This window comes from Citrus clementina, unplaced genomic scaffold (assembly GCF_000493195.1).
Source record: "Citrus clementina cultivar Clemenules unplaced genomic scaffold, Citrus_clementina_v1.0 scaffold_9, whole genome shotgun sequence".
NCBI classification, from domain to species: domain Eukaryota; kingdom Viridiplantae; phylum Streptophyta; class Magnoliopsida; order Sapindales; family Rutaceae; genus Citrus; species Citrus x clementina.
This window is the reverse complement of record NW_006261964.1, coordinates 31,273,256-31,292,862: the sequence shown is the minus strand read 5'-3', so window position 1 is coordinate 31,292,862 and position 19,607 is coordinate 31,273,256. Positions and strand designations below refer to the sequence as shown.

Below are 19,607 nucleotides of genomic sequence, written 5' to 3'. Positions count from 1 at the left end.
GCACCTTCATGTAGGCGGCGCTATGCCACTGAAAAAGACGGGAGTCTATTTGGAGCCCGAAGTGGTTTTTGCTGAATTTATTCCCAAATTCAAGGAAAAAACCGCCTTTTTCAACTTGTTTTTAAAATAAATTCCCTAAAAACTATAAAGCCTCAAAGACGGTAGTGAGGCAAGGCCATGTAGTACCCCTAGCAGCCCAAAGAATGTCCCAGAGGAGAAGAACGAGGCTGTTTTTTTAGAAGAACCCAACTTTTCTCCCTTGGTCCCCAAGCCAAAGGCTATAGCACAAGGCTTTGGTCCTTTCCTATGGGCCTCCCAGGGGCTAACCTAGAATTTTGGAATGGGCTTCTGGATGCATCTTCTAACGAGCATCGCGATCCCACTGGAAAATACGCGAGTCCGTTTGGAGGCCGGAGTGGTTTTTGCGGAATTTATTCTAAAATTTAAGAAAAAAACTACCCTTTTCAACTTATTTTTGGAGTAAACTCCCTAAAAACTATTAGAGCCTCCCATACGGCGGTGGGCCAAGACCCTGCAGCATCCCCGAAGGCCCAAAACATGTCCCAAGGGAGAAGAACGTGGTTTCTTTTAGAGAAGAACCCAACTTGTCTCATCGAGCCCTGAGGTCAAAGGCGATAGCACACGATTTTGGGCCTTTTCCATAGGCCTTCCTAGGGGTGCCTTGGAATTTTTGAATGGGCTTCTGAATGCAACTTCTTGTGAGCGTCACCATGCCATCTGAAAATATACGGGTCCGTTTAGAGCCCCAAAGTGGTTTTGGCAAAATTTATTCCGAAATTCATAAAAAAAAAACCGCCTTTTTTGACCTATTTTTGGAATAAACTCCCTAAAAACTGTGAGAACCTCCTAGACGACGGTGGGGCAAGACCCTGCAACACCCCCGGCGGCACAAGGAATGTCCCAAGGGAGAAGAACGGGGTTACTTTTGACGAAGAACCTATCTTCTCTACTCGGTCCCCCAGGCCAAATACTATAGCACACAATTTTGGGCCTTTTCCATGGGCCTCCTTGGGGCTACCCTGGAATTGTGGAACAAGCTTCTAGATGCACCTTCCCGACAAGAGTCCGTTTGGAGCATTGGAGTCGTTTTGGCAGAATTTATGTCAAAATTCAAGAAAAAACTGCCTTTGTCGGCCTATTTTTGGAATAAACGCCATAAAAGCTTTGAGAGCCTCCCAGACGGCTGTGGGTCAAGGCCCTACAGTAGCCCAAGGAATGTCTCATGGGAGAAGAATGAGGTTGCTTTTGGAGAAGAACTCAACTCTCTGCTCATGCCCCCAGGCCAAAGGCTACAGTACACACTTTAGGCCTTTTTCGCTTGCCACTCGAGGGCTGACTTGGAATATTGGAACGGGCTTCTGAAAGATCTTTCTTACCGGCGGCCCAATGCCACCGTAAAAGATGGGAGTCTATTTAGCCCCAGATTAGTTTTTGCAGAATTTATTCAAAAAATCAAGAAAAAAAGGGCTTTTTCAGCCTATTTTCAAAATATTAATAGCTTTATTGTGATGAGGTTTATGGGATTGCACGATCTTAGGCGATGATACTGTTATCGCTGATTTGGTTGTAGTCTGCTGATAAGAGAAGCAAGCCTTGTTGAAATAGGGCTAGTAGAGGTGAAAGGTTTCATACAGCTTCAGTGGAAGTAGTGGATGTTGTGAATGATGAAAATGAGTTAGAGGTTGATACTGAGGTTAACGCTAGGCCAGTGCTTGATTCAGGTTATATGAAGATTTTAAAAACAATACTTTTGTAGAGTACAAAATAGAAGTGCATCTTTATTTGATGGAATTATATGAGAACCCAAAAAATGAAAGTTTTGATATATTGGATTGGTGGAAGATTAATTCTTCCAAATATCCAATTTCGTCTTATGTTGCTCGAGGTATTTTGGTCATGCTTGTTTCCACTGTGGCATCTGAGTCAGCATTTAGTACTGGTGGTTACGTTCTTAATCCACATAGGTGCTCACTATCTATAAGGACGGTGGAGCACTAATTTGCACACAAAATTGGTTACGTTCAACTTCGATAAATTTGGATGTTGAACACATTGAGACAGGTAAAATGTAACAACTTAACTTTAATTGTATTTATTGATTTTTTTTTACTTTATATTGTTATTCTATTTTAAAAGTTGACATTTTTCTTGGCTTACACGTACATAGATTTTGGGAGATGATAAAAACATATTTGATGAAGCATGATAGCATTTGATGGGATAGTGAGGGTAAATATTTATTAATTCTTTATTGAATAAAAAAATTTTATTTGTTATTTATTTTCATTATGTCTATTTTGTTCAGGTTAAAATACGAAACAAAAATTGTAGGTGGAAATTTTTTTCCTTTTCTGTGTTATATTTTGAAACTTTGAATATATTATTGTAGCTTTATTTGAACAATTAATTTCGGTGTGTTATATTTTAAAACTTTGAATGTATTATTGTAGCTTTATTTGAACAATTAATCTCGGTGTGTCATATTCTGAAACTTTGAATGTATTGTTGTAACTTTATTTGAACAATTAATCTTATATTTTAAAATTTTGAATGTATTATTTTAGTTTTATTTAAACAATTAATTTATTTAAATTTTGTTCAATATTGAATTTAATAGGTGGTAAAATTATTTTTATATTAGATTTTTTTTATTTCATTAGTTCATGGATTGGATAGATTAAAAAATTTTAATCCGCAGATCAATCCGCAAAATGGTGGATTGGATATGGATTGAGTCAAATCCGCATCCGATCCGCAAACGTATGGATTGGATTTGTATTGAATTTAATCAATCCGTGGATTGGATTGGAAATTTATAATTCGCAAAATTGTGGATCGAATATGAATTGATGTCAAATCTGCAAAATTCGATCCGCGAACACCCCTACGTGACTGTATCATTACTCTCTTTTATTTAAATATTGACAAAAGTGAATAACTTTTTTAAGCTTTAAACAAATAGGCTAACAAATCCGATTTCGGGATACCGAAAACCAGGCCAGGTTTGGGTGATTTGAAGTGGGGACAACACCACTAGCACTCTCAACCAACTTTGAATTTTGGGTATGCTACTTTAGTCATTTACTATGTATTTTGGTATAATTATTAATTTTTAAAGTTTCTCAGTTATATTGCTGACAATAAAGAGTTTTAAAAAGCATATTTGGTATAGAGGGAAATTATTTCTGTACCACTTTTCTTTTGTCATATGTACATCTAACTATCATAAAATTTTGACATGTACTTTGTATCACCTTTGTTTTCAAGCTTGTATCAATCAACCACTTTGACATAAAAAATAATTATTATTTTATCTCTTAATGAACTAAAATATCATTTTATTATACAAAATTTTGAAAAATAAAAAAAAATTATAATTATAGGAATATCCTAAAATTAATAAAATAAATAAATCTCAAAATTTAATACGATAATTTTTAAATGAAATTATAATTATAAAAAATAACATCTTTTAATTATATCTTTTTATAATTATAATTTCATTTAATTTTTGTAATTAAATTAAGTATAAGGAAGTTTATAAAAATTAACATGAAGAGAAAAACTCCCTATAATTATTGTAGACTTTTTTATAATTAATATTAAGAAACTTCCCTATAAAAATTAAATGAAATTATGATTACAAAAAATTAACATGATAGTTTTTAAATAAAATTATAATTATAAAATTGGAGTTAAGATTTATTTATTTTATTAAATTTAAGGATATCCTTATAATTATAATTTTTTTATTTTTTAAAATTTTATATAATAAAATAGTTTTTTAATTTATTTATGAGTAAAATGATATTTTTTAATGTGAAAATAATTTATTGATATAAGTTTAAAAATAAAAATAGCGTAAAATATATTTTAAAATTTTATAATGGATGGATGTATACGTGACAAAACAAAATTGGCGCAGAAATAATTCCCTATACTACAAAGCATTTACGAAGAAAAAGGGGCCAACGGGGAGGGTTTGAGGGCTTTCTTTCAAGTACTCATCGTCAACAGCAAAGCCAAACAGTCTCACTTCGCTTTTACTTTATACGACAAAGATCCCGGAGTTTAGTTTTGTTGAGTTGAGTTGAGTTGATACCAGTAGTTAGGGTTTTATCCATTACTTGATACAATCATGCATTCTCCAGTTCTCGTTCTCAGTAAGTTTTTTTCTTTTTTTTCCAAATTAAATTTCCTTCCTCACATTCGTCGATGTTACTTTTCTATGCGATCTGTGATGCACATAAGCTAGCAATTTTTTAGTTGTTATGCTAATGTAAAAGCCCTTACATTTGATTTATTATTGATTGAAATGAACAGAGGATTCCTTGAAGCGTGAATCTGGAACCAAGGTTCACCATGCCAATATACAGGCTTCCAAGGTAAACCCAAATTCCCTTTGAACTCTGTCTTCGCCCTTTTTTATTTTTATGTTTTAGTGGACTTTGTCACTAGTTCCAGGTTTTTGTTTTAGAACGTTTCATTTTTGCTGTGTTGTCTGGTATTTTGGTGATGTTGAATCTTTGGTGTAATGTTTAACAGGCTGTTGCCGATATCATTCGGACAACATTGGGTCCCCGGTCCATGTTAAAGATGCTACTTGATGCTAGTGGAGGTAATCTATACCCATTTCATTTGAAATAAGTCACATGTTCATTTAACAACAGTGCTTTTATTTGTCCTCTTTCTGTCCTGTTTAAGAATATTATTTAGGGTACTTTAATTTTTTTCTTTAACAGGGATTGTAGTTACTAATGATGGAAATGCTATTCTTCGTGAGCTTGATGTTGCACATCCAGCAGCTAAGGCATGATCTCCCTCCGCTTTGATTAACCCTCCATTATATGTTTGTTAAAACAATATCTTTTGGGGATTCTTTAGGCTTACTGATTTTTTTCTTTTTCCTTCTGAAATGTTACGATTGTGATTGTTGACAGTCAATGATTGAGTTAAGTCGAACTCAAGATGAAGAAGTAGGGGATGGAACAACATCTGTCATTGTGCTAGGTAAGTTTTTGGCCCTTTGTTTTTTTTTTGGCTTTCAAAAAAATTGATGTTCTGGCTGATGTGCAACTTTTGGCATGTTCATCAGCTTAGCCATAATTAATTGTTAATGCTTAGTCAATGCTTACTTGTAATCTGTGTAATTAGTTGACACATCCTAAAATGATTTTGTTCATTTCTTAAAATTAAACAAACTTGTAGCTGGTGAGATGCTTCATGTTGCGGAAGAGTTCATCAACAAGAATTATCATCCTACGGTTATCTGTCGAGGTACTACTGCTACTGCTAGTTTCAGTTCTACCGTTGGTGAAAACTTTGCTTTTGAGTATCTTTGGATGTCATGAAGTAAGTTCTGTTTGATTTGCAGCTTACAATAAGGCTTTGGAGGATGCTGTTGCTGTGCTTGATACAATTGCAATGCCCATCGATGCAAATGATCGTAAGTTTCTTGCGTACTCTTCCTTTCGATTTGCCAACATTTGAATCTCTCTGTAATTTGGCATGTGCATTTAGTTGAAGGTGATCTGGGTCTTTTACTATTGTCTCTATAGTGAAAAATCTGATTTCTGGCTGCCAATGTTTTAGGTTTTCGATGCTTTTTGCACTTGATTAGCACTCGAAATCCAATAAGAGTATTTATAGATTTTATTTTTGTGATAGATGTAAAATTAATTTTAGGTGGGCGAGCTTGTGAGTTGTTTTGGAATCTTGGCTAATTTTATGTCGTTATTTAAGGATTTTATTTTGATGGCAGGTGCAACAGTGTTGGGCCTGGTCAAGAGTTGCATTGGAACTAAGTTCACAAGCCAATTTGGGGATCTGCTAGCTGTAAGTATCTGCTTTTAGAATAAGGACTATGTCAGTGGTTCTGTGCTTTTCCCCTTTTCCTTTTTGCCCCATGTTTACTTGTTACTAATGAGTAGTCAACTTTGCTTATCATCTGTGTGCTTGAAGAGGAAAACGCTAGTTATGTGGTTTCTTTATTTGTTGCATCTTCAGGTCTTCCCGTTTTCTGGGTGTTTAGTGTGTAGGTTTTCAATTGTAGGTTAGTTCTTCATACGTATGCATATGCATGTACAAACTATATTGTTGTGATGGAATTGTTTTGAAAATTTTCGAGTAATCAAAAGGGAAAGCAATGATTTTACTGAACATTTCTTTCAGATATTTGCTCTTAACATTTTTTTTAACTTAGTCTAACACGTTTTTGCATCGCTGGCTATTACTAGGATCTTGCAATTGATGCCACCACTACTGTTGGTGTTGACCTTGGCCAAGGGTTGCGAGAGGTGGATATTAAGAAGTACATTAAAGTTGAGAAGGTCCCTGGTGGCCAGTTGGAAGATTCTAGGGTTCTGAAAGGAGTTATGTTCAACAAAGATGTTGTTGCCCCTGGGAAAATGAGAAGAAAAATTGTCAACCCACGTATTATCCTTCTTGATTCTCCCCTTGAGTACAAGAAAGGAGAGAATCAAACAAATGCTGAGTTGGTTAAGGAAGAAGACTGGGGAGTCATGTTGAAAATAGAAGAGGATTACATCGAAAACCTCTGCATGCAGATTGTGAAGTTTAAACCAGACTTGGTAATTACAGAGAAGGGGCTAAGTGATCTTGCATGCCATTATTTAAGCAAGGCTGGAGTTAGTGCAATTAGGAGGCTAAGGAAGACAGACAATAATAGAATTGCCAAAGCATGTGGCGCTGTTATTGTGAACAGACCAGATGAATTGCAGGAATCTGATGTTGGTACTGGGGCTGGGCTGTTTGAGGTTAAGAAAATTGGGGATGAATTCTTTGCATTCATTGTTGATTGCAAAGATCCAAAAGCTTGTACTGTACTCTTAAGAGGTGCTAGTAAGGATCTCCTGAATGAAGTGGAAAGGAATTTGCAGGTATTTGGAAGGGCTTTTGTTCAAAATTATCCTTTCTTGTGGATTTCTTTTTCTGATGCCTGCGTTTATTATAGGATGCAATGTCTGTGGCAAGAAACATAATCAAGAATCCAAAACTAGTACCTGGTGGTGGGGCTACAGAATTAACAGTGTCTGCCACTCTAAAACAAAAGAGTTCCTCAATCGAAGGCATCGAAAAGGTGAGCAGTTCATTTATCAATTTTCTCTCATCACATCTTTTGAATGACTATTAGATGTAAACTGTGCAGTGGCTTTTCCACCGTTTTTGTTATTCATCAGCCTGACATCCATGCTTCATCATTGTAAAACAGTGGCCTTACGAAGCTGCTGCTATTGCTTTTGAGGCTATTCCAAGAACTTTGGCTCAGAATTGTGGCGTTAATGTAATTCGGACTATGACTGCTCTGCAAGGAAAAGTATGAATCCATGTGGAAAGTGATTGCAGTTACATATTTTCAATCTTAAAAACATAGGGTTCTCTTCTTTTTCCTTTTGTTGTGCTAGGTTGATTTGTGCTTCAGCATCATTTGATTTTTCTTAAAACAACACACACACACACAGAGATATATACTGATACATCTTGATTCTGTTGCTATGGATCTATAACTTTAGCATGCAAATGGTGAAAATGCATGGATTGGCATAGATGGAAACACTGGTGCAATTTCTGACATGAAAGAGGGGAAGGTAGGAATTGTTATCTCAATATTTTCTTGATGAGTAGTTATCAGATATAACATGGTCAAAAACTCTGAAAATTCTTGTGCTTTCAAGCCCAATGCTTCCCTTATTTCTGTTATTTCGTTTCCGCTCTGTAAGTCTTCTCCAGCTTACTGCATCTGTGGGTAAATTTAGGCATCCAGTAAATAGGAGTTAATTACATGAGCATTTAATTGAGTTTGTTTCGACAGATCTGGGATGCATATAATGTGAAAGCACAGACATTTAAGACAGCAATTGAAGCTGCTTGCATGCTTCTGAGGATTGATGACATTGTCAGTGGAATTAAGAAGAAACAGGCCCCTGGCTCAGGCCAAGCTCCATCGAAGCCCCAGATTGAGACGGAGGCAGATGCAGATAGTGAGCAAATACTCCATGATTAGACAATGTTATTGTCAACGACTATGCAGTTTAATTATTTGAAAAAATGTTGGTTTATTGTTCTGTTGGCGGTCTAATGATTTTGCTGAGCTTTTCCTCCAAATTTTGTGATATTGCGCCAATGTTTTAGCCATTGTAGACAAACTGGGAAGCTGTGATATGCTCTGCAATATATATATATATTTTAACATCCTGTTTTTGGATAAGTTTTTTCCTAGTACTACTTTTAGGTGGTGTGCAGGCATACCCTAATTTTTGTTTAATTTTTTCAAGTTGTGCGTTTTTCTATGCATGAATGTCAGTAGTGGATAGACTTCCATAAGAGATATGATAGGTGAGAACAAGAGGGAGATGCAGTAGAGCAAAGAGCAGAGCGATTTTTATTCTTCCATCAAATTATTTATTTTAATTTTTTTTATTTGATTTAATTGTGGATGGTACTTTGGAAATTATATAATTTCTTCAAGGACACTTTAGTATTTTATGTTTTAGAATTTGAATATTTGATAATCAAATTTTGAAAGTTACCGTAGATTACTTTTGAAAATCGATGCAAAAACAATTTTTTGAGAAAAGATTGCTTAATAATGAGTTTTATATTTGGTTTACCAGGCATGTTTTTGCTGCAAGATTGTCAAAAAAAATTATTATTATTATTTAATAACTAGAAAATAGAACTGTGTTTCACACGGCTTTAAAAAAATAATTTAGTATTATTATGTTTTCTTATTTTACATTTGATGAAACTGATAAAAAATATGAATTGATTTTTTTTAAAGATGAGATAGCCTTATAAAAAATAAAAATAAAAAAAGCTATTAGCCAGCAACACAAATAAAGAAGTAACGCAAGATAAAAAATAAAATGAGAAAATATATTATAGAGTGATTTTATTCATTCCAATTGTGTGTGTACAAAAAAAAAAGGTGAGCTCTCCTTTTATAGTTACATAATCACTTCATGAAATTAATAAAAAATTATGGATCATAATTCATTGTAAGATAGTGGGAGTTATAGGGAAGATAAAGATTACTAATGGGAAATAATTGGGAGATTATGAGATATATATGTTATGAACATTTACATATATTTTAATAAATTCATAACACTCCCCCTTAGATGTTCATTACAAAGAATATGCCTCATTAAAATCTTTATATAATTGTTATTAAGTAATAACAATCAAATTAATTATGAGAAGGTGAAAAGTCAAATCTAAAAGAAAATTTTTCTATTTATTAGATAATAGAGAATATACAAAGATGAGAAATGGTGATACCACATCACCTCCTCAAGTCTCAACTTTATATATATACTAGAAAATAGAACCGCGTTTCACGCGGTTTTGAAAAAATAATTTAGTATTATCTTTTTTTTTACTTTACACTTGATAAAACTAATAAAAAATATGAATTAATTTTTTTTTAAGATGAGGCAGCCTTATAAAAAATAAAAATAAAAAACTATTAGACAGCAATACAAATAAAGAAGTAATGCAAGATAAAAAATAATATGAGAGAATATATTATAGAGTGATTTTATTCATTCTAATTGTGTGTGTACAAAACAAAAAGATGAGCTCTCCTTTTATAATTACATAATCACTCCATGAAAATTAATGAAAAATTATGGATCATAATTCCTTGTGAGATAGTGGGAGTTATATGGAAGCTAAAGGTTGCTAATGGAAGATAGTGGAGAGACTAAGAGATATATGTTATGAACATCTACATTTATTTTAATAAATTCATAACACTCCTCATTGAATGTTCATTACAAAGAATATGCATGATTAAAATCTTTATATAATTGTTATTGTGTAATAACAATCAAATTAATTATGCGAATATTAAAAGCTAAATCTGAAAGAAAATTTCTCTATTTATTAGATAATAAAGAATATACAAATATGAGAAATGGTGATGCCACATCGCCTTCTCAAGTCTCACCTTTATATATATATATATATATATATATATATATATATATATATATATATATATTTGATGCAATCTGAAACGTGCTTTCAGCCTTACATATTTGAATACAAAATTACCATTACCATTAAATAGATTCTCAGAATTAATATTAATTTATAAGATATCTTAGACATTAATAGCTTTATTACGAAGACGCCTAAATTGCGGTCGTCTACTACGGCTAATATTTTGTCAAAGAAGGTGAATATAACACAAAATCTGGCCACTCCCTAATGGCACAAAAACAAATAGAAATTTAGAATGAAAAGGATCCTATTGGGCCCATTGTCATGAGTTTTGGGAATTCACGAAATTCAACAAAAATTTTGAATTTTTTAAATTTGACCCCTCAAACTTTTTCTACCAAGTAGCTCTCATCACTTTCAACGAATTTACAAACAATACCACTCTAACAAATTCTAAGGTTTACTCAACACTCTTAACAAGCCTCAATACACTCAAAACTCTCAATAAACCTCAACACTCAACACTCTCAATAAACTTTATCACTCTCAGCATAACAAAGGACATAAAATCATCAATTTGATAGCATCTTAAAGGTTAGTGTATGTTGTTTCACAATATGAATTTTAATGCATTAAGTTTAGGGTTTAGATTCAAAATTGATGTGGTTTTGTCATAAATGTTGTTATCTTCCACTCACAAAGTAATGTGATTTGTTAAAGTACTTAGATTTGAGTTGAGAAACAAACAAAAAAAAAAATCATTGAAAACAATATAAATTAGAGTTAGAAAAGAAACCCAAGTAATGTGTGACGGGCTGGGCGACAAGTGCCCGTCACACATAAATACCATTGTATTATAATGAATCGACATGATCTCCTCTTACCCATCAATATAGCTATTCAAGTTGTAGCTATATTGTAATAATTTGGCATCATAGTCACTGTCGTTCCATAATTGATTTAAGAACATGATGTAGATTAGGAATCTATATTATACTAGGATATGTTTCCTAGTTAACTAAGGTTTAGGACTTTTAATTTCCTTTCCAATTTAGAATTTTATTTCCTTTTCAATTTGGAATTTTGTTTTCCTTCGTGATTTAGGATAATTACTACTGCTATAAATAGCTCCTCAACACATGTTGATTCAAAGAATATCGTGAATTTAGTTGTTCTTTTATTCAGTTGTTCTCCAGAATCAACAAAATATTTGAACATTAAACTTCTGCTACATCAGCTTAGTATCAGAGTTAAAACCTGGTATCACCAATCTAACCCCATCTATCACCAAACCTTTTCTTTTTCCCTTTTTTTGATTTTTTTTTTCGTTTAGCTTTATAAAAAAAATCAAAAATAGAAGCAAAAACTTCAGCCCGCGGCCACCATCCACAATTGCCGGCGTTGATTTTCCATCGGCATTAGGAGATAAGAAATTAAATCGACTATTATAAGTTTTGTGAACTCATTGCCCAAAAAAACGTGTCCGTGTGTGTGACACACTGAGATAAGGCATTCAGATACGACCTCCGTTTTTCACTAATTAATCAGAGGTACTCATGGATATGTTGTGGAGGAATAAATATTGTAAACTTTACATGGATGTAGCACATATTGTGATTATGTGCAACAGACAACACATGTCGCGCTTAAATTCAGGCAAAGTTTTGGTTCAAAAATGGGGTAAAATGACATACAAAGTTCTGGGTTTGATTCGTCTCGTCGCAATATTGTATCCAATGGCGATCCATTTTTTTTTTTTTAATTGAAGTTACATGAGTAAGTAGAGTTTAAATTAGATCATTTTGTACATTAATTTATAGTAATTTCCATAAATTTCCAAAAGAAGAAAAGTGAAATAAAAATAATTAGTAAACATGATTCATTCATTGATATGAGGGTATAGCTACTGTACATGTATGTATCAGATATATGGATAAAAAAGTCACCATTGGATTCAATATAGTGAATCAAATGACTGAGATGAGTTTAATTATTAAATAATTAAAAAATTTACCAAAACTTGAAACAACACCCCAGCCCAAGCAGCCGTACTTACTGATTTTATACCTAAAATATATATATGAAAAAAAAATCCCACTCTCTCACCTCATGCAGGGCTCACAGCCATGACGACAACGATAATCCCTAATTGCTAATTTCTCTCTTCTTCTTCCATGCCGATCAACGACGGCACAAGCATAGGTGATCTTCTTCTTCCACAACAATTAATGGCGGCACAAGGAAGGGCTGATCTTCTTCTTCCACAACTATCAACAGTGGTACAAGCATGGGCTAGTCATCTTCTTCCACAACGATCAATGGCGCCACAAGCATAGCTCCCTCAGCCCCTCAGCCAATCTCACTGAGTCGTTCGCTTCTAATCCACCGTCGTCTCCGTTGTCTCTACCATACTGTCGTCACTGCTGTCATCTACAGTCCACACAAGGTAATGACGTTAAGGTTTCTTATGTTTGTGATAGCAATGATGAATGAGACATGGGAATGTACGTTTCAGGAATTTTGTTTTTTTTTTATTGGTTCGGTTCCAAGCTAATTAAAACCATTTTTGCTTATGTCCCTGAAATTGAAAAAGCAAGTAAAAGCTTAGGGCCAATAGAAAAGATTTGTTGTCAAATATTACTAAGAATATAAAAGAATTGAAAGTGAAACGAATATAAAAGTTGGTTTTCTTAATTGTTACGGCTAGTGTGTTATAACTGATGATTTGCTTTTCATTTGTTTCATTCCCTTTGTTGTACAAGTGCTATCACTATAACCCTAATTAGATGTCGAAACTATTATAGTTTTTTTTTTAATTTATAAAAAGCAGACTTAATGGCATTAATGATAATTTTTATGTAAAATTCAAGTACTTGTAACTTCTATGATTATCTATAATTAATTTAGTGAAATGCATATTTCAACTTTGGAAAATTTTATAGTAATGATGTTAAGGTTTTTTATGTTTGCGATTCCGGTGATGAATGAGACACAGAGAGATATTGTTAATTGAATTTGAATGTATAGTTCGGGAGTAAATTTTTTTATTGGTTCAGTTCCAAGCTAATTAAACCCATTTGTGTAAGCCCTTGAAATTGACAGAGAAAGTAAAAGTTTAAGGCTAGTAGAAAAAAAACTATAAAAACCGCAAGTTCTTACCAAATCAAAATATCTATTTAAGACCAAAACTGTTCCAATGGTGGCTGTCGAGTAGCAACTTGTTTCTGCCTTTGTAGATATTGGTTAATCATTAGGAGCTTAAAGAAGAATGAAGATGTCTCGGCTTTGCATGCTAGGTAATTCCGAATTGTTGTCCACTTCAGAAAAGCATCATTTTTTGACTCGTATCTTTTTTGCACATCTGAGTTCATATATTTTATATATTGAGAGCCAATGCATTCCATCATGTGCATCACATTCAGTTGCATCATCAACTTCATATTGGGGTTCTTTTAGTTAAGTACCGTTGTTAAATGAGAGTGAGCATAATTTCTTTCTGTGGTTTTCTTCTTCATTTTCTGTTCGTTGATGCTTGATTTGATTGGTGATGGTGATGGTGATGGATTATTAATCTTAAATGTTTGTCATTTGGAGATGTGTTGATGGACATGGATTATTAATCATGATTGTCATTTTGATTTTAGAGATGTAACTTCAGTAGTTTTATTGTACTTTTTATGATTTTTATGTTTTGTTAACTTGACATGTTGTTAAGGATGCTCGCCCCTACTAATTACTTTAGCCATATATACTCAAGCAATCATATATGTTATTTAATTATACATTTTCCTTTTGGCTCAAATCTGCTTATTGGGTTTTTGCCATTAGCTTATTAAATATCATAGCACCTTTTTTTCTTTTTATTCTTGTACTTTGGATACTATACTACAATATATTTCAGAAATTTGATGAAGTGCTAATGGGAGCATGGGAGTTCTACTGCTGCATCATTATATTTGTTATGCCTAAAGTACTGACTAGCGAACTAATTATTGGTAATATTTTTTTTTCAAAAAAATATTTTATTAAGAGGGGAAATTTGTTTGTGAAAAAACCAAAGATCACTGATGTGAGTCAAGCCATTCTATATTTGAAGACAGAACAATGCAATAGAAAAATTCATTTTCGAGGAACTGTCATTTAAATTTAGATGTTGAATTCAATTATTGATACGTTTTACTGCATTCTCAAACCCTTTTTTAACTTTATGGTGCTAAAATTCATTAAAGTTTTGTAACATGTTAATGTATAGGATCCCTCTAAGTTGCATATAATGTAATTTATAATCACTCACATGAACAGTGTGTGGTGTGGGATCCACGCACTATTCATGTGAGTGGTTGTAAGTTACATTACATGTAACTTAGGGTTTACCTAATATATAATACTTTAATTTGAGTCATTCACTAGTGCGATTGAGTTATGTCAGCTATTGTAATCATTTGGTGATGTTGGCTATTGTAATCATTTGGTGTGATGACTCTTTTTTAACCTAATTTGATTTCAATAATTATACAGTTAATTACAGGAGAATTTTGGATTTGATGTATTCAATTATTTGTTTTCTCAAACAAGAACGATGTAAATGCACTTTTTATGTTGTTGCAGTGATGTAGTAATAACCGTAGACACTCTCATCAACCTGTTAAGGGTTGTCTTTTGGTGAGGTTACCTGTTGCGATGATCCGTATTAATTGAGATCTAAACCCCCTGTAGAAATGCTTCCTATGTTTGATGTAGTAGTCATGGTTTTCATCTAAAATCAAGTGGTGAACGAAGCTTGACAAATCAAGAACGTTAAATGCATCCCCTTCAACAAGCATGAAAATGGGCTATCTCTTTCCCGTAAACAACAGAAGGAGTCTAGTGCATTGGTTGGTGAAATATTGAATGTTACATTAATAAAAGGTTTTTGGTTGGTGGATGGTTTAATTTATTATTTCATTAATTTATTACACTTGATTTTAAATTGGGCTAAGCATTTCCATTCCCAAAAAAAAAATTGGGCTGAGCATTTGATTTAACTTGATTTTGAAATTTTGAAAATTAGGTTGAGTTGAATAATTTTACTTGTTTTGAAATTTTGAATATTGGCTCAATTGAAATCTTGAGGTGTGAGTTTGGATTAAAACTCAATACAATTAAAATTGTGATTATGTAAACAATAACAATAAAAAGCAATTATAATAAAGATAATTATTGACCTAAAAGGTTATGCAAACTTTGATTTTAATGATAACAAAGCATGTGAAGGATAAAAATCAAAATTGTTGATTTTAACTTAAAAAATGACTAGAAAAGAAATGAAATTTTTGGCTCACCCATGTAGTGGAGACACTTGTAGCCTAAGTTATAACCTTTGATTTGCACGAAATTCAAGTGAAATGGCTAACTGCCTCAATTGTAGCGGCTAGCCGCTTGGATGGCAATAAGTTTGCCAATTCCAAGCGGCTAACTACTTGGATGGCAGTAACTTTGCCAAGTAGGAACTAGCTAGTTAGTTTCAACTTTTATTCGTTCATCTTCTTTACTTGCTTCATCTCTCTCTCTCTCTCTCTCTCTCTCTCTCTCTCTCTCTCTATCTTTCTAAGACCAAAACTCCATATTTATCTCACTAAAATTCATCATCTTCTCATGTGTTTCTAGCTCATTTGATACTTCAAAATCACTATCCATCACTTAAACATCCATCACTCATCACTCAAACACCATTGCTCACTAAAAATTCAAAAATTCCAAAAACAAAACCCTTGCCCAAGCGTAGTTCTTCAAAATTGACACATTTTTTGCTTTTTTTTTTATCAAAATGAATTAATATATTGTTTTGGCACAATCATATCTTCACTTAAATCAATTCACTTTCATCAATTCAGCTTGCTACGCCACAAGAGATGTTTTGCAAGGGAAAATCTCATGACATTTTGGACAAAAAGTTCGTTCTGGGCCCAAAATCCAAAAGCTATATAGCACACTGCTATTGGAACTTCTATGGGACTCTCTAGGATCCATTAGAGTTTAGACCTTATTTTTTGCACACAACTTAAAGCCAGTGACACGATGCTACTAGAAAAAATTGAAGTCCTTTTAGAGCTTTCTGCTCATTTCTACAGAATTTTGACCAAAATTCCAAGTAAAACTGGGTTTTTCAGATTATTTCTTAAATCAGTTCCTAAAACCTATGAGAACCCCCGGAGAACGGTATCGAACAGCTTCACATGGCTCAATACAACCCAAGGAATGTTTTGCAAGGGAAAAGCTTACCCCTTTTTAGAGAAAAACCCAACTTTTGGCCTTCTATGGGACTCTTTAGGACACGTTTTGAATTTTGACCTGATGTTTTGCATGCAACTCGATGTCAGTGATACGATGCCACCGAAAAAAAAACTAGAGTCTTTTTGCAGCTTTCTACTCATTCCTACGAAATTTTGACCAAAATTCAAGGGGAAAACCAGGTTCTTTAGCTTATTTCTTGAATAAGTTCCCAAAACCTATGAGAACCTTCTGAAAATGGTATCAAACAACTTCGCACGGCTTGCTAATACCCAAGGAATGTTTTACAAAGGAAAACCTCAACACTTTTTAGAGAAAATCCAACTTTTCTCCCTAAGGCCATTTTGGGCCCTAAATCCAAAGGCTTTAGCAAACTGCTTTTGGCCATTCCATGGGACTCTCTAGGACGCATTGAAATTTTGTGCTTATTTTTTGCACGCACCTCTGTGTCAGTGACACAATGCCATCGGAAAATACATAAGTCCTTTTGGAGCTATTTGCTTGTTTCTACGGATTTTTTACCAAAATTCCACAAAAAAATAGTTTTGCAGCCTGTTTCTTGAATAAATTCCTAAAATACTATGAGAACCTTCTGAAAATGGCATCGAACAGCTTCACATGGCTTGTTACGACCCAAGGAATGTTTTGCAAGGGAAAACCTTACCAAACATTTTCTCCTTGGTGCCATTCTATGCCCATAATCCAAAGGTTATAGCACACCCCTTTTGACCCTTTCATAGGACTCTCTCGGACGTGTTGGAATTTTGACCCAATTTTTCACACACACCTCGCGTTGGCAATACGATACCATCGGAGAAAACATAGTTCCTTTTGTAATTTTCTACTTAATTCTACAAAATTTTGACCAAAATTCCATGGAAAACTGAGTGCTTCGTCCTATTTCTTTAATAGATTCCGGAAATACATTGAGAATTTTCTAAAAAATGACATCGAATAGCTTCACATAGCTCATTACGCCCCAAGTAATGTTTTGCAATCAAAAACCTCACCACCTTTTTGAGAAAATCGCAAATTTTCTCCCTGGGGCTATTGTGGGCCACAAATCCAAAAGCTATAACACACTACTTTTGGCCCTTCTATGGCACTCTATGAGAAGAGTTGGAAATTTAACCCAATTTTTTGCACGCAGCTCAGCGTCGGTGATACGATGCCATAAAAAAAAAAACTGCAGTCCTTTTAAAGCTTTCTGCTCGTTTCTATAGAATTTTGAACAAAATTTAAAGAAGAACTGGTTCGTCGACCTATTTCTTAAATAAGTTCCTAAAAACCTATGAGAACCTTCTAAAATGGTGTCGAACAGATTCACACGGCTCATTATGACCCATGGAAAATTTTGATAGGAAAAAAAACCATACCATTTTTTGGAGAAAAACTAAACTTTTCTTCCCAAGGCCATTCGGGGCCTAAATCCAAAAGAAATAGAACACTGATTTTGGCACTTCCATGGGACTCTTTGGGACGCGTTAGAATTTTGACCCGATTTTTTGTACACACCTTGCGTTGGCGATACGATGCTACCAGAGAGAACAGAGTTCTTTTTGCAGCTCTGCGCTCGATTCCATGGAATTTTGATCAAAATTCCACGAAAAACCAAGTTCTTTTGTCTGTTTCCTGAATAAATTCCTGAAATACTGTGAGAACCTTCTGAAAATGGTATTGAATAGCTTCACATGGCCGTTACAACCCATGTAATGTTGCAAGGGAAAACCTCACCACTGTTTGGGGAAAAACCCAACTTTTCTCGCGCAGGGCCATTTTGGGCCCCAAATCCAAAGGATTTAGCACACCGTTTTTGGCCCTACCATGGGACAATCTAGGACACATTGGAATTTTATGTCAATTTTTTGCATGCAACTCGGTGTCAGTGATACGATGAAGTCAGACAAAATTAGAGTCCTTTTGCAGCTTTCTGCTCGTTTTTGTGGAATTTAAACCAAAATTCTAAGAAAAATGGTGATATTTGACCAATTTCTTGAATAAGTTCTGAAAAATATAAGAGAACCTTCTAAAAATGGTATCGAACAACTTCACATGATTCGTTATGAGCCAAGGAATATTTTGGCAGTAGAAAACCTCACCATTTTTTGGAGAAAAATCAAACTTTCTCCACGATGCCATTTTGGGCCTTAAATCCAAAGGCTATAGAACACTGCTTTTGGACATTCCATGAGACTCTCTGGGACGCATTGAATTTTTTACTCAATTTTTTGCATGCACTTTAGTGTTAATGATACGATGCCATCGGAGAAAACAAGGGGTTCTTTTGCAGTTTTCTGCTCGTTTTTACGTTTGACCAAACTTCCACGCAAAATCGCGTTCTTTGGCCAATTTCTTGAATAGATTCCTGAAATACTATAAACCTTTCTGAAAACATTATTGAACAACTTCACGTAGCTCGTTACGACACAACGAATGTTATGGTAGTAAAAAACATCACCACGTTTTGAAGAAAAACCTAACTTTTCACCCGGGGGCCATTCTAGGCCTCAAATCCAAAGGCTATATAGTGCACTGCTTTTGGCCCTTGTATGGGACTCTCTGAGACGCGTTTGAATTTGAACTCGATTTTTTGTCCACACCCTAGTGTCAACAATACGGTACCACAAGAAAAACAAGAGTCCATTTGGTGTATTCTGCGTGTTTTTACAGAATTTTGACCAATATTCTAAGAAAAACTTGGTTCTTTAGCCGATTTCTTGAATTACTTTCCCAAAACTATAAGAACCTTCTAAAAAGTATTGGACAACTTTACACGACTCATTACTACCCAAAGAATCTTTTGGCGGGGAAAAATCCCAAAACTTTTTGGAGAAAAACTAAACTTTTCTTTTCGGGGCCATCATGGGCCTCAAATCCAAAGGATGTAGCACACCTCTTTTTGCCCTTCCATAGGACTCTTTGGGACGGGTTGGAATTTAGACCCAAATTTTTGCACACTCAACGTTGTCAATACGACACTATCAAAGAAAACAAAGGTCCTTCTCGATCTTTCTGCTCATTTCTAAGGAATTTTGACCAAAATTCTACACAAAACCGAGTTCTTTGGCCTGTTTTCCAAATAGATTCCAGAAATTCTATGAGAACCTTCTGAAGACGGTATCGAACAACTTCACATGGGTCGTTACGACCCAAAGAATGTTTTGCAAGGGAAAACCTCATGAATTTTTGCAAAAAAAAAAAAAATCCAACCTTTCTCCTTAGGGTTGTTCTGGGCCCCAAATCCAAAGGTAAAAGCACATCGCTTTTGGCCCTTCTAGGGGACTAGGATGCGTTGCAAAATTGACTCGATTTTTTGCACCCACACAGCATTGGCGATATGATGCCACCGG

At 34.2% G+C, this 19,607-nt stretch overlaps 1 protein-coding gene across 2 annotated transcripts; it reads left to right on the top strand.

The window, feature by feature from the left end:
* Positions 1-3,942: 3,942 nt before the first annotated feature.
* Positions 3,943-8,230, top strand: LOC18031619 (T-complex protein 1 subunit gamma). Of its 2 annotated transcripts, XM_006422293.2 has the most exons (13): positions 3,944-4,184; positions 4,345-4,406; positions 4,567-4,639; positions 4,764-4,831; positions 4,962-5,031; positions 5,230-5,298; positions 5,396-5,467; positions 5,783-5,856; positions 6,258-6,920; positions 6,995-7,120; positions 7,253-7,357; positions 7,554-7,628; positions 7,853-8,230. In XM_006422293.2, exons 1-13 carry the CDS (start codon positions 4,160-4,162, stop codon positions 8,042-8,044), a joined length of 1,674 nt encoding a protein of 557 aa, XP_006422356.1. In that variant the 5' UTR covers positions 3,944-4,159; the 3' UTR covers positions 8,045-8,230. The 2 variants fall into 2 exon arrangements, with proteins under 2 accessions (XP_024045004.1, XP_006422356.1); XM_024189236.1 differs by lacking the exon at positions 7,554-7,628 and having other exon boundaries at positions 3,943-4,184.
* Positions 8,231-19,607: the final 11,377 nt, after the last annotated feature.